This window comes from Lepidochelys olivacea, assembly GCF_965140295.1.
Source record: "Lepidochelys olivacea isolate rLepOli2 genome assembly, chromosome: 4".
NCBI lineage: Eukaryota > Metazoa > Chordata > Testudines > Cheloniidae > Lepidochelys > Lepidochelys olivacea.
In genome coordinates, this window is record NC_140414.1 from 144,695,553 (window position 1) to 144,709,071 (window position 13,519).

The 13,519-nt window shown below is 49.6% G+C and overlaps 1 protein-coding gene across 2 annotated transcripts in view; it reads left to right on the plus strand.

Annotated features, from left to right (window-relative positions):
* The window catches only part of RAB11FIP5 (RAB11 family interacting protein 5), a 107,419-nt gene extending 94,928 nt beyond the window's left edge, over positions 1 to 12,491 (plus strand). For both annotated transcript variants that reach the window (XM_084627317.1, XM_084627318.1), the window contains exons 5-6: positions 6,211 to 6,397; positions 7,855 to 12,491. In XM_084627317.1, coding sequence (XP_084483443.1) covers positions 6,211 to 6,397; positions 7,855 to 8,067 — 400 coding nt within the window. In that variant the 3' untranslated portion in view covers positions 8,068 to 12,491. The remainder of the gene's footprint in view (positions 1 to 6,210; positions 6,398 to 7,854) is intronic.
* The last annotated feature ends 1,028 nt before the right edge of the window (positions 12,492 to 13,519 follow it).

The window sequence follows — 13,519 nt, forward strand, 5'->3', positions numbered from 1 at the left end:
AAGAGAACTTCTCGCCAGGTTTCTGTTCTTGGGCTGCTTGTGTACAGCCCCACGGATAGACAGAGCGGGTCTCAGCCAGTCACAGCTGGAGTGGTGTCAGTCGGAATGGGAGAGACACATTTGGCTTAGGTCTGTAACTTCCACCCTCCAGGCTCTTCTGCGCCGGAGCCCGGAGAGTGTGAGGGTGTGGAGCGGGAGGGGGTGATCGAAGCCTCCTGGAGGTTCTGCTCACATGCCAGTTTGGAAGGGCGAATCGAAGATGGAGTCAGAAAATTCTGAGGAGGGCTCCGCTGAGATGAGCGGAGGCAGCTCGCCTCTCTGGGGCCAATTCTGTCGCCACCCTGCAGCCAGGGAGGGCTCTTGTCGTAAAACCAGAGTGGTTGGGGTGAGGCAGGACGTGGGGAGTCTCCTGCAGTGCATGCTGGAGAGGCCGCCCGTGCAGCGACTCCCTGCTGCTCTGCTCAGCGAGGGCTTGGAGCTGGAGGCAGTGGATGGACAACTGGAATGCATCCACAGGCCATGCCCTGCTGTGGAGTAGCCGCATGAGAGGCGTGGAGGTGGAGTTGCAGCCATGGAACAGGTCCGCTGCCATGGAAGCGGCCTGGGTAGGAAAACATTCCTACCACCCCCACCTCCTGCCCCTGGAGACACTCCCCCGTTCGCAGCAACCTGACTTCGCTAAGATGCTGAGTAAGTACGTGTGGGACTATTGTACTGTGGCACAAGCATGGGCAGGAAGGGGGCTGGAGGACAGTCCTCGGCAGACTTCCCCAACTACTTTCCACTAGTCCAGCCTCAAAGTGCCAGGAGCAGGACTCCTGCACCTTCCCCTTCCTCACCATAATGACAGCGATTCCAGCACTCAGTGTTTTGCTTGCCAGGTGGTGGTGGGTCACAGTAGCAATGCTAGAGCTGTCAGCTGTCACTCTCTGCTTTAATATTCCACCTACGCAAACAGAAACAGATGCAAACCGGGCAGGTGGACAGCCGGTGAAGGGGGGAATAAGCACTTTGGTATCTGCCCTTACTGCTTCCAGGTCAGTTCACGCAAGGAAAACCAAGCTGGTGCAGGGGAAGATCTTCTGCCCAGAACATGGTGGGATGTTTTATGTTAGCTGTTCATGGTGGCTGCAACAGATCCGGGCCTGGTTTCATATAGGTTCAGAGATTTTAAAATATTGTTAGCTAATCTGACCTCCTGCGTAACACAGGCCATAAAATTTCACCTAGTAACTCTTGTATATAGACTGTCTCATGACAGAACCAGGCTGATCTGCAACTTACTCACTTGTAGGCAAAAATGTCCTACTCTGGATTTAATTTTCAGCAGCTGCTTAAGTCCGTCTTCCCTCCGTTACTGATCTAATTGCCTGTAAATTTGAGGTTTATATGAATTTGCCTAAAAGTTTGCACCCTAGATCTTAAACCCCAGAGCTAATTTTACGCTCCCATAAAACACTGCTAATGGAACTGAGTCAGAAAATAGCTTTTCCCATGTCATTGCAGGTCAGCTGCACCCACAGTTCAGAAAATTCACATGGGGAGCGGCGTTTCTCACAATACCTTTGATCTATCTGCTCCTTGGAGTGGCACAATATTGCTGAAAGGGAACCCAATTGGTGACGCCAGCAGATTGTGAGGCTAGAGCTGGGCGTTACTTAGGATTAACTGCCCAACAACGCTGTTAATGCAGAGTTAAGATTCCCCAGCACTGCTTTGTGTCCCACCAGAACAAGGAGGGTGGCTGAGCTGAAACCTCTGCAAACCAGGAAATACAAATGGTCTCCCCTGCAATGCCGCAACCGTAGCTCTGTCCCTTGGAGCTGGCAGCACCACGGGAACCACATTAACCATCTGGAAAACAAACTTGTAAGGAGAGGTGCAGTGATCATGTTAAGTATTCTTCTCCACTTCCCTGGCACGTTATACCTTCAAGCGTATTACAGACTAACAGGAACGATACCTAGGGAATCCAGTCGACATTGGCGTTCCTGGCTCCCAGGCCTGTTCTCAGACTCCTCTGGACTTTAAATAGCTATGTTAAAACTCCTGGATTTCCAACTAATTGTCTAGAAATACCTGTGGCCGTGACTGCATTGACTTGGCTTCTCACTGACAGCTGCTGCTTTCCTGTAGGAAATCTCTCTTTACCTGGTATGTGGCCCAGGAAGCATTGCTCAATAGATGAGGCAGGAGAAGCTGTAGTGAAGATTGACAACTAGGCCATCGCTCTATTCTTGTTAATGTTAAACCGCTGTGAAAGTCACGAAAACTGACCCTTTCAGGAGCCTCCAGGTGCTTATCAACTGAAATGTAAGCTCCAGGATACCTCTGTGATGGAGGTCATTAGGCATCCAGTTTGTCAGGGAAATTGAGGCACCGAGAGGCTGAGAGATTCGTCTGAAATTGCGTGATGAGTCAGTAGACAGAGCTTGGATTAGAACTGGAGACTGCTGACGCTAGTCTTGTGTTGTAACCACTAGACCACACTCTCTCCCTCTTGCTGGTATAACAAATGCCAACAGTATGGCAACTGCCACCTTGGAAAGATACGTAGGTTTTAAGGCCAGAAGGGACCATTCTGATCATCTAGTCAGACCTGTACTACAGAAGCCAGAGAACCTCAGCCAGTGCTTTCAGTTTGAGCTAGGGTGAATGTTCTAGAAAGACCTCGAGCCTTGAGTTAGACCCCAAGTGGTGGAGAACCCACCGCCTCCTGAGGTAAGTTGTTCCAATGGTGGTTTACCCTCAGCGCTAAGTATATAAAAGCTCAGCAGTTTAACATACCAGCTGCCTCTTACGTGTGCCAAATGTGTCTGCCATTAATCTGCTGTGCTGATCAAATCCAGTGCAACTTTTTAAACAGTCCTTTGGGATTTCAGGGACAGGCCTGCAAAATGCGGTTTTTCTGTTCCGTTAGTCCCTCACGCAGAGTGTGCTGGAGGGAAAGTGCCTTGAGGCCGGCTCCCCGATCTTTTTTTATGTGTGTCCCCCACCTCCTGGGCCTTGCAAAGCCAGGAGCTGGGTACTAGTCATAAGGTAACTTGGTATGGCAAATGCAGCCGCTGCTGTCTGTTCAAAGTAACTCTTTCCCCGCAGTCCTGGCTGCAGACAACTCTTCGGTTGATTGGGGGATACTGGACAGGAGTGAGGCACTGCTGGAAAAATAAAAATACTTTTGCCAGCTTTTTTGGGGGGCGGAGGCGGGGGGAAGAATCTCCCAAAATTCCACAGCAGGCGAAGGCTATAATGCATCCCCTGCCTAGCAGGAGAACTAAGAAACTGCACGCAGCCTGAGCTGGGGGAGAAATGAACTTTCTTCTGACCATATCTGTGACAACTCTTGATCATCCCTTTGTGGTCCCAGCTTGCATCTAGAAGCTGTCCCCTCAGTGAGCTTGGGCCAGAGAAAGTACCTTCAATGTCTAAAATGTTCCTGTAGGCAGAGGAGCTGTGTCTTCTGGGGATACTCTTTTCTGCCAATCAGTCCCCATGTGAATCTCTTGTTAGGGGTTTCAACCCCTTCCTTTTCCCTTCCACTATGTTTTTCTCTCTTGGGCTGACTGGGCGAGTATTGTGCGCTCTCAGATGCTGAGTAGGAAGCCTTTGACCAGACTGATGGCCATGTGAGGGTACCATGGAATTTGGGACCAATTATGTTTAGGCCTGACTGCTCAGCTGTCTTGCCCTTGCCCTCCTAGCTGGAAGGCTTGCTCAGAGGGGGGTTGTAGTACGTGGGACTAAAATCTCCCACAGTGATCAGTAACCAGATAATGTGGAGCATCCCTGCTGGTCCACCAACAAGTTGGAATAGGAAGGAAGCTTCCAAAACTGACCAGGTAAGGGCCAAGGATGTTCTTTGTGTTGCATGAAGCTGGAATTCAGGAATGCAGAGTTTCTGATCCGTCCTCTCTCCATTCACAGCTTTTAGCTAGAGGAAGCTTCATAACTTGTTTGTGTTGTAAATGGCTTTGGGCTGAACCTGAGTTAACCTTTTCAAGGCACAAGTTTCAAGCCTGGTATCCCCTGTGCTTAGCTAGAAATTGAGGGGGAACATGCTTTAGTGGGTAGCGCACAGGCCTGAAAATGAGGAGAGAAGAGGTTGTGGTCCCATTGACCTTGGCCAGTGCCGTTCTCTTCTGCGCAGCCATTGTGCCATCTGTAAATGCAGTGTGCTTGCCTGCCTCCCTGGAGTGTTGTGAGAACTGATGCATGCTTGCAAAGCGCTTTGCGTTCCTCTGATGGGTTACGTAATGTGTTAGCTTGCGTATGCATCAGCTATGGTTATAATTCTTCGCAGGGTAGCTGCTGCGTGTGTGGAGTAAAACTGCTTCACGGCATTTCGGTTTGTGTTTATTACTAAATGTCATGGCACAGATTTCACGTATAACCTGCACATCACCTCCTGTCTTCCCCATTAGGAGTTGGCAGCGCAGTTTGCCTTGGGACACTTCTCTGTCCATTGTTTTGTGGGGAGCCCAAACTTCAGCCCAAAGGACAAACGCCGCCTGGCTGAGGCCAGAAATGAACCTCCAGCCTTGCTTGTGACTGCAGGGGGAGGAGTGGGGCAGCAGCTGGTAGAAAAGCCGTTGCCCGCTCCTCTGTCAGGGAAGGTGCACGCAAATGCTGTGCTTGCGCCTATCGGTTTGGGTAATGTATTTTGGTGCAAATTCTGTGGTGCTCTTAGCCACCATGGCAAACTGCCAGGAGCCCATCTGGTGCAGTCCTACTGGCGTGGGTGCATGGGGCCAGGGGATTGTTGGGGCGTGCATGGTGCATCCTCGCTGTAATCCCTAAAGTGGGCAAGTCACGGAATCTTTTCCAGTATACTGCAGTATACTGTCTGAAATACACCAAGACAAATCAGACTTTTAGGGTTGTGTATGTTTACACCAGGGATGGGCAAACTTTTTGGCCCAAGGGACACATCTGGGTATGGAAATTGTAGGGCGGGCCATGAATGCTCACAAAATTGGGGGTTGGGGTGCGGGAGGGAGTGAGGATTAGGGCTGGGGGTGTGGGCTCTGGGATGGGACCAGAAATGGGGAGTTCAGGGTGCGAGAGGTGGCTCCAAGCTGGGGCAGAGGGTTGGGGTGCAGGGGGGAGGGCTTCAGCTGGGGGTGTGAGCTCTAGGGGGGGCTGGGGACTGAGAGGTTGGGGATGCAGGAGGGTGCTCTGGGCTGGGACTGAGGGGTTCACAGGGCGGGAGGGGGATCAGGGCAGGGGGCTGGGGCATGAGAGGGTGTCAGGGGTGCAGGCTCCAGATGGCGCTTACCGGAAGCAGCAGCATGTACCCCCTCCAGCTCCTACACGGAGGTGTGCCAGTTCCTGGCCAATGGGAACTGTGGGGACAGCGCTTGGGGCAGGGGCAGTGTGCGGAACCCCCTGGCTGCCCCTATGCATAGGAGCCGGACGGGGGGGACATGCTGCTGCTTCCAGGAGCCGTGCAGAGCCATGGCATGCATGGAGTGGGGCAAGTCCCGACCCTGTTCCCCGGCTGGAACTCGAGGGCTGGATTAAAACATCTGAAGGGCCGAATGTGGCCCCTGGGTCGTAGTTTGCCCACCTCTGGTTTACACCCTAAAATAGGGCAGTTATGACTTGGTGGAGTCAGCAGATCTGCAAAGTTCTCATAGATGGGGAAATAGCCAATAGGCAGCCTACCAGCTGTGGGTCATTGTGGTACGTAACTCCCCAGCCAGTCAGTCGTGGCTCCAAACGCTATCCCAAGGGGGCCCAGACTTGGTCAACAAGGTCCTCAGCTGGGCAAAGAGCCCTGGGCCTCAGAGCTATGCCTAAGTTACCCAAAATGGAGCAGATTGAATCACTGTGTGACTGCAGGCCCCAGCATGTAATGCTGCGATCTTGGTTGGAGCAGCCCACGGAGACAGTGGGTGCCAGCAAGCAGTTGGGCCTGACTGCCTGTATCAGGAAGAATTGCATCCTGGGATTTGTAGTCTCCAGGGGTCCTATCTCTGTCTCAGAACTTTCGGGCTGCATTGCTCTGTGGGCCATTTCCTCCTCCCCCTCCCCTCCTCAAGAGCAGGTAAACATTCAGTGCGGTGCATGGTGGAGGATGCAGCTGTGTGGAACCCACTGACTGATGTACTGCTCCCTTCCCCCACTGGCAGAGAAACCAAAGGGCAGACGTGCTTCCCCGTCCCCCAGCTCTGTGTGGTGCTAACTCTCTGATTTCCTTGCTCCCTTTAGTCCTCATCCAGTGAAGCCCATAAGTGCTGCAGTGGCAGAGGTCTCCGGGGAGAAGAAGCAGCACAGGTCCACCTTGACCACTGCCCTGAGCAGCGGCCTGGAAAAGCTGAAGACTGTCACCACGAGTAGTGTCCAGCCAGTGACTCCTTCATCGCAGCTGGAGAAAATGGAGTCCAAAAAGCTAAAGGTAGGGTCACCACCACTGACCTATAGCGCATATTCTCCTCCCGCACGGATTTACGTCTCCTATTGATGCTTAGTTACAGTGGTGATTGAAGGCCTAGAAATACCTAGCAGAGATACCACTGTGTGTGAGAACCCCTTACACCACTGAATCAGCAGAACTGCAGATATTACCCCAGACTCCAGCCACCAGTCCCTGTTCTAAGCACTGGGCAGGACCCTGCTCTGATTAGGGATGGTGAGCATGTTATCTGCTCTTTCCTTTACTGTCTGGACTCTGATGTTTCCTTGTCTCTCTCCGGCTGAGCGGGGTTTCACAGTGCATGTTCAGCCGTACGGAACCAGCAGGGTAACAACAAGATACTGCAATTGCTGCACTGCCCCTGACTTTACAATCTCAGGGAAAATCTAAGGCCATGTCAACAGTGCAGCCGGGTGCGTCGCTCCCAGACCCGGTAGACAAACTCCTATTAGCTCCATTTGAACTAGCGTGCCAAGAACAGCAGCGTGGGGGGTGAGGCATTGGTGGTGGCTTGGGGTAGCCAGCTGAGTCCAAGCCCGCCTGACCCCCTCCGTCCGAGCTCAGGTGGCTAACCCGTGCCTTTGCCAGCGGCACAACGTCCACACTGCTGTTCTTAGTGCACTCGTGCAAGTCTCCCCATGCTGCATAGACATATCCCAAATGGTTCTGCCTGCTGGGGAGGGTGGGAAGTTTCTAATAAGGCAGTACTGGCTGGGTGCATTCAAAAGCCAGTGTGTGCTGACTGGCAAACCACAAAGTCCCTTGATAAGTTCATGGATGCTTTCATCTCCCTTTCCCATGGCTATTGCAATTCCTTGCTCTTTGCTTCCCCCAATTCCAGTTCTCCAGACTCTATTGTGTGTAAGTTGCTGTGTCAACGCAGGGGGCTGGACTTGGATGGCTTCTCGAGGCCCCCTCCAGCCCTACTTCTGTGATTCCCATGTACACAGAAATGCCACCACATCACTGTCACGCTCAAACACCCCCGCTGATGCTCCCTGTGCATCTCCGGATCCAGCCTGCAACCACCTGTCTTAAATTCTTCCACCCCCAGCTCGCAGATCTTGTCTGTGTCTACTCCCATGTGCTCATCTACCTGCAGTCTCCTCTCCATCCCTTCACTGCTTCCTCTGCAGCTCCTGCACTGTTCAGTCTCCATTACGCTTAGGGTCTCTGCTCTACACTGAATTTGTCCCCCTCTTACAGTGTAGCCCTATAACTGTACAGTGCTTTAGGATGCCACTTACACGAAAGCTGCCATGCAAAATATACAGAACTGAAACATGCACAGATTATTTTCTAGTGCACACAGATCTGTCTGAGTCACAAGCTGGATTCAGTTACTTACCATGCATACAGTTTCCAGGTGTATTTTGCAAGGTACAGAGAAGGTCTCATTTAAGCTCACTAGGCCTGCTTCTTTTTTGTTCCTGCTGTAGGATGCTGCTCTGCCTGACCAGTCTGCCAAGTACTATCACCTGACCCATGATGAACTCATCCAGCTGCTGCTGCAGAGGGAGAAGGAGCTAAGCAGGAAGGAGGAGCATGTCCATGAACTGGAGAACTACATTGACCAGCTGCTGGTGCGCATCATGGAACAGTCTCCCACCCTCCTTCAGATCCCCCTGGAAAAAAACACGACCAGCAAGTAACCTCTGCTCAGAGATCTCCTTGGCGTCACTTGCCCACAGCACTCCAGCAATAAACACGCCAAAGACACCTGATTCTGCCCCTGCGCACACACTGTCCCCACCTCTTACAAGTAAAACCCAAGAGGGCTCTGGTGCCCACACAAATTTGCTGAGAGTCTTTCAGTAAAGACTAGCTGTATCACCTAACAAATGTGCTCTAGATCCAGGAAATGACTACATTGGGGCATAGAACACTGCAATGCCCAGCCCATGAACTGGACTTCTCCCCCATGGCCTGGCAGAGTGGTTCAGGAACATCTTGCACAGAGCTCCTGCCAAAGCCGTAACGAGTCCCTGGAACTGGACGTCTGAAAATTGGAAATGTGCCAACTAGCCCCTGGCTTCGAGCTACCACCCCTGCCTGTGTTCCCAAATGACCCTGTTCTATCGGAAATGAGGTGTCCTGGCTTGCTAGAAAGTTCTCTGAATCGCTGCCACTGCTGAGGAATTTTACATGTGACACCTGAAAATCACAAGTGTGTGGCTCTTCCCCATGTTGCTGTACATGTCAGTGTGGCAAGGGATGAGTGGGAGGTCTAGCTTCACCTCTCTTGTGTTTCGATGGGCACCATTTCTTTGCCAGCCCAAAGGAAAGGGTTCCCCATCCAATTGGCAAGCTTCTCTCTAAGCACTAAGTTCCTGGACGTATGGGAGATGAGACAAAAAGTGACACTGGTGAAATCGGCTGAGCGTGACTGAGCATGTGTCCGTGCTGGAGCACGAGCTGTGTTGGTAACTTTACTGCAAGTTTGCCTCTGTGACAAAACCAACTCTTCCTTACCCAGCTCAGACTAGAACTTCATCCCCAGGGCTTCCGGGGAAGGGACCTGTCAATGTTCGTGCAGCATCTGTCCCATAGAACTTCCTTCACAAAGCCACCTTACCAATCACCCATGTGTATGCTATAGGCACGCACTGTGGACTTGTTGGCATCAGTCACTGCTGATATTTCTGCACAGTGCTGTCTCATTCAACGCCTCTTTCCATGTTTACATGGCGTGTTTGAAACCACCATGGCCCTTGACACTACTTGCCTACTTCTTTTTATGTGTCTTTTTTTAATGTGCCTGGAAGATGCCGTAAGAAACAGAAGCTAGAGTGTGACTGCGTGCCCTGTCTGCGTGCATGACAGCAAATTTAGCCAGACACCAGACAGACAGTCTGTAATAAACTAGCAATTCACCACTCTAAAATTACCCCCAGGATTAACATTATGTCTAGGGCTTTCTCCCATCTATTTCGACATCAAGACTCTTAAATCTTGTGCCAGTGCCTAGATGTTTCACTGGGCCAGCACTCTCAGGAGGTGTATATGTAGCGTTCGATTTTGGGGCCTCAATGAACAAGCTCCTTGTTGGCTGGTTGGTTTAGTCGCTGCAGATATGGTGAGTCTGAGGCTTGAGTATGACTGGTACATCTGGCCACAGTAGAAAACAGCATAGTTGCTGGTTCTGATGTGCCCTTGGGCGGGGCCAGAAGTTGCTGCTGTCTTCCATTTGGGTTTTTAGCTCTTGTTAGTTTCTTCCCTCTGCTCCATCAAGGTGTTGGGTGGCAGGTTCTCTTGCAAGTGAAAGAGCGGCTGTGTTATCCCATCAAGACAGTGAGGACAGGGCCTGACACCTAACTCGAGTTGGACTTCAGTGCCCTCAGCTGGGCAAAGGGGCATTGTTTCCACTGGAACCCCTGAAGTTTTTGCTGTCGTTTTTAAGCTTTTTTCACATTCTTTCACTACCTGTTGAAATGTATTAAATTGACTTCAGAAAGTTGTGCCTTTTTGTAATAGAATAAAGGCAGTTTCCTGTTAAAATGGTTGATTCTTTAAACCCAACCTGCAGTCCAATGGATTATTGTCCTTACCTAGCCCAGCCTTGCAAAATTCTACTTGCCCGCCAGGCTCAGGTAAGTTGGAGGTGGTGTTGGTTTGTTTTTTAAGGCAAATAAATCAGACCATCCTGGGCAAATGGTGGGCAAGTAGCTTTGTGTTCTGGGGCTGGAACACTTTTATGTAAGGCTGGTGTAAATGAGGTCCTCTGTTAGTCCCTTTGAAAACACTGGCCATGAGCATTTCGGTCCTATTTGACTTTGTTTCTAATAGGAAAGAAGTCTGGGGTTTGCACTTGTCTGCCTGCATTGTTGTTCTTTGTGTGCATGTGTCTTGGGGAAGGCGGGGTTTTAAGAAGTGTATCCAGCTTTTCTTTCTTCATACAAGTTCAAGTACTTGCACGTACAATCAAAAGGTTCCCCTAGAGTGAGAGCCAGGTCCCTTTCCTGGTTTTATGCCTCTTGGAAAATGTCTTCCTTTTATGTGAGGAGGAGTTACATGCAGTGTGGTATAAGGAGGCAAAACTTGCGTAAAAACAATTATGCAACTAAACCTACCACACCAGGGCATGGAAGGGAGGGCATAATCAAAGACAGCTGAGCTGGAATATGGAGGCCTGTGTCAGATGGGCATTAAAAAGGAGGGAAGTCTGTAGTATTTCATCTCTGTGAGAATAAATGTGTCCACGCTGGCTTTTCAGCAGCCTGTGTATAAAAGATGCATGCCCCGTTCGGTCTGTCCTCTGAAATATACCTGCTTCCTTGGCACCGATGTGGGACTGGCATCATTTCACTGTTCTTCCAGCGTACCATTCAGCAGAAACGTATGAGACCAAATCATGCTGCCTGGTACCAAACCATTCCTCATGTTGGCTTGATCCCTGGACAGCCTCTAGAGCCAATTAGTTGCTCCCTTGGCTAGTCTTTCTTGTAGAATTTTGTTTCATCTTCTCATCCTGAGGACTGACTTATTGTAGGTGCTTTCTACACCCACACAAGTGCTAATGTTTTGAAAGAGCTCTCTGCACCCCTATCCACTGCTTCTTAATCCTTTTGTTATGATTTAATCACATCTACAAAATCTCTCTGCCTTAGACGGTTTTCTGCCTTGTCGAAGCTTGAATGTTTGCCACTTTATCTATTCAAGATAACCTTGAAGAGCTGCTTCACAAAGAACTGTACCAGGACAATGGACTTGTTTAACGATAAGCCTGTTTCTTTTCCATGACCTGTCCTTCTCCCTCTGAAGGTCACTGCTGTGTGATTGAACCCCATAGGCTTCATAGGATTGTGTTCAATCACAAATGCCTGACTTCTGAAAAGTCTAACGGTCAATTAGATGACACCCATAACAGGGGAGGGAGGTACAACACCCTCTTAGCCAAGACAATCATTAGGTTTGTGCCATACTCCCCACACCTCCCTCCCCTGTTATGGGTGTCATCTAATTGACCGTTAGACTTTTCAGAAGTCAGGCATTTGTGATTGAACTTTGGCTAGGGAAAGGCATCCTTGAGGAGAGGTTTCTTTGGTAAGTCCACTTACTGTTTTGTCCTCCATTCCTCCACTACCTTACAAAACTTCCTTCCCAAGAGATTATGCGCCACATAACGGAGCAGAGAATGTTAAATATGCCACAAGTGTCCAGAGAACTCGGTTAAAACCAAAGTGGCTATTTAATTAACTTCAATACATTTTTTTAGTACCAAATGGAGAGCCTGATGTGAAGATTTTAAAATGTAGATGTCTTACAAAAAGGAGGTAGGAGAGAGCGGAGTACAATAGAAATGTATCTGTCTAAAAACGATTGATGTTCCTGTCCTGTATCCGTATTTAAAGGAGGTGGTTGTGTGAAAACAAGGAGTTGAAAATATGTCATTGTCCCTATGTACCAGTCTAATGCTGGAACCCTCTTGGTGAGGGTTAGTCACTGCAGGTGAGATGACTTTTATATGTCTAGATCACCTGCTGTCAACAGTGTGCCTATTTATTCAGTTTTGAAACAAGGCCATTCCCGTAACTTTGTCTTTCATCCCAGTATATTCGGCCTCTTCCCCCCACACAAACTGCTTTGCAGGGTTTTTCTGCAGATGTGCAGCTGATTGCGTTTGTCATGCTTTGTTGTCACCCCAAAGGGTCAGTAAACTTTTTTTTAAAAAGGAAGCCCATCAAGCAGTCTGTTTCTTTATTTTCTCTTCCGGTCAGGGACGAAGGGGGTACAGAAGAGATGTCCAGTAATGCCCTTAAACTGGAACAAACCTGAGGGGATATGGATACTGAACAGTGTTTTGTAAACTCAGTCTATTTGAGTTGGTTGATCTTGTTTGTAAAAAAAACCGTGTTATGTTCTGTGCTATAAATGAGTGTTGGAAATGCACCCAAAAAAACAGGGTTAAGAGTGTTCAAATCTGGGGGGTATGTTGATTTCCGTAATCTTTACAGAGTTGGGAAGAGGGTTCTGCTTATGTTTCTTGATTTAACAGTTGCAACTAATGTTTATAAAGAGCTTGTTATTTACGTTTTAAGCACTTTAAAAAAAATAAAAATTGTTCAAGCTGTTCCTAGACACGTCTGATTTACTGATGGGAAGGGCTGTGCTAACTGGTGCTTGGGAACTGAGTGATCGGTTAACTTCCCCCCCACGCGAAATAGAATGATGGTCTCCTATCGGTTTCTCTCTTTAGGAGTCGGGTCTGTTATTTTTCATTCACACGGAGGTCCCTGTGCTTCAGGAGCAGCGTGTCTGTATCGATCACAGTTTGATTGGTTGTGGTTTAGAGCTCAGGTCAGACTCCCACCCAGGCTAGTAACCCACCCACTTTGCAGTGAGGATCCAGACTCAATCACTTGAGTGCTGATAGTCCTCCAAATGCCTGCCCAGAAGGACAGATGGATTCTCCCACAATTCACTGGCATAGAATCCTAGCAGCAGAACCATGGGATGTGCCCCCAGAAGTCCACGCATGGGGTGGCTGCTGCAAAACTGAGGCTATAGTAACTTAGGTGGGGCTTTGCAGTGGCTGCTTACACCTGGGCGGGGCGGGGCTAGGCTAGGCTAACCTGGGTGCTGATCACCAAGACTAAAAGCAGTGAAGACATACCCTTAAAGGTGAATCGTTGCAAGGCATTGTAGCCAAGGTATACTGGCAGACTTCGCCCTCATTTCCACAGTATTCCCAAACGTGGTTGCTTCTCTTTATTTCAGCCAACCCCTCTTCCCCGAAGGGAGGGACAGACCATACTTTGAAGTACTCACAATCAATCCAGCATCGTGTTAAAGTAATGTCTCCTCCTATGCCCCTATCAAGGAGGAGGGTGGATTGCCATCAGATGGCCCGTGTTGGAGTTATTCAGGGGTGGAGTCAGGCTATGTAGGATCTGGATCCACCCAAACTGCAGAGCTATCATTTTAGTAGTAAGCAGCCCTACTGAGCTGCAAACATCTGCTATAACCAGGCAGGCTCACGTGGGGCATCCATGAGGCACAGAGCCTGGATCCCAGGTAGATTTGGGCATATGGTTATTTTTGTCCCTTAGCCATCCTTTAGAAATCAGGTGCTGCCCTTGAATACAAAATTGTGTACAAATGGGT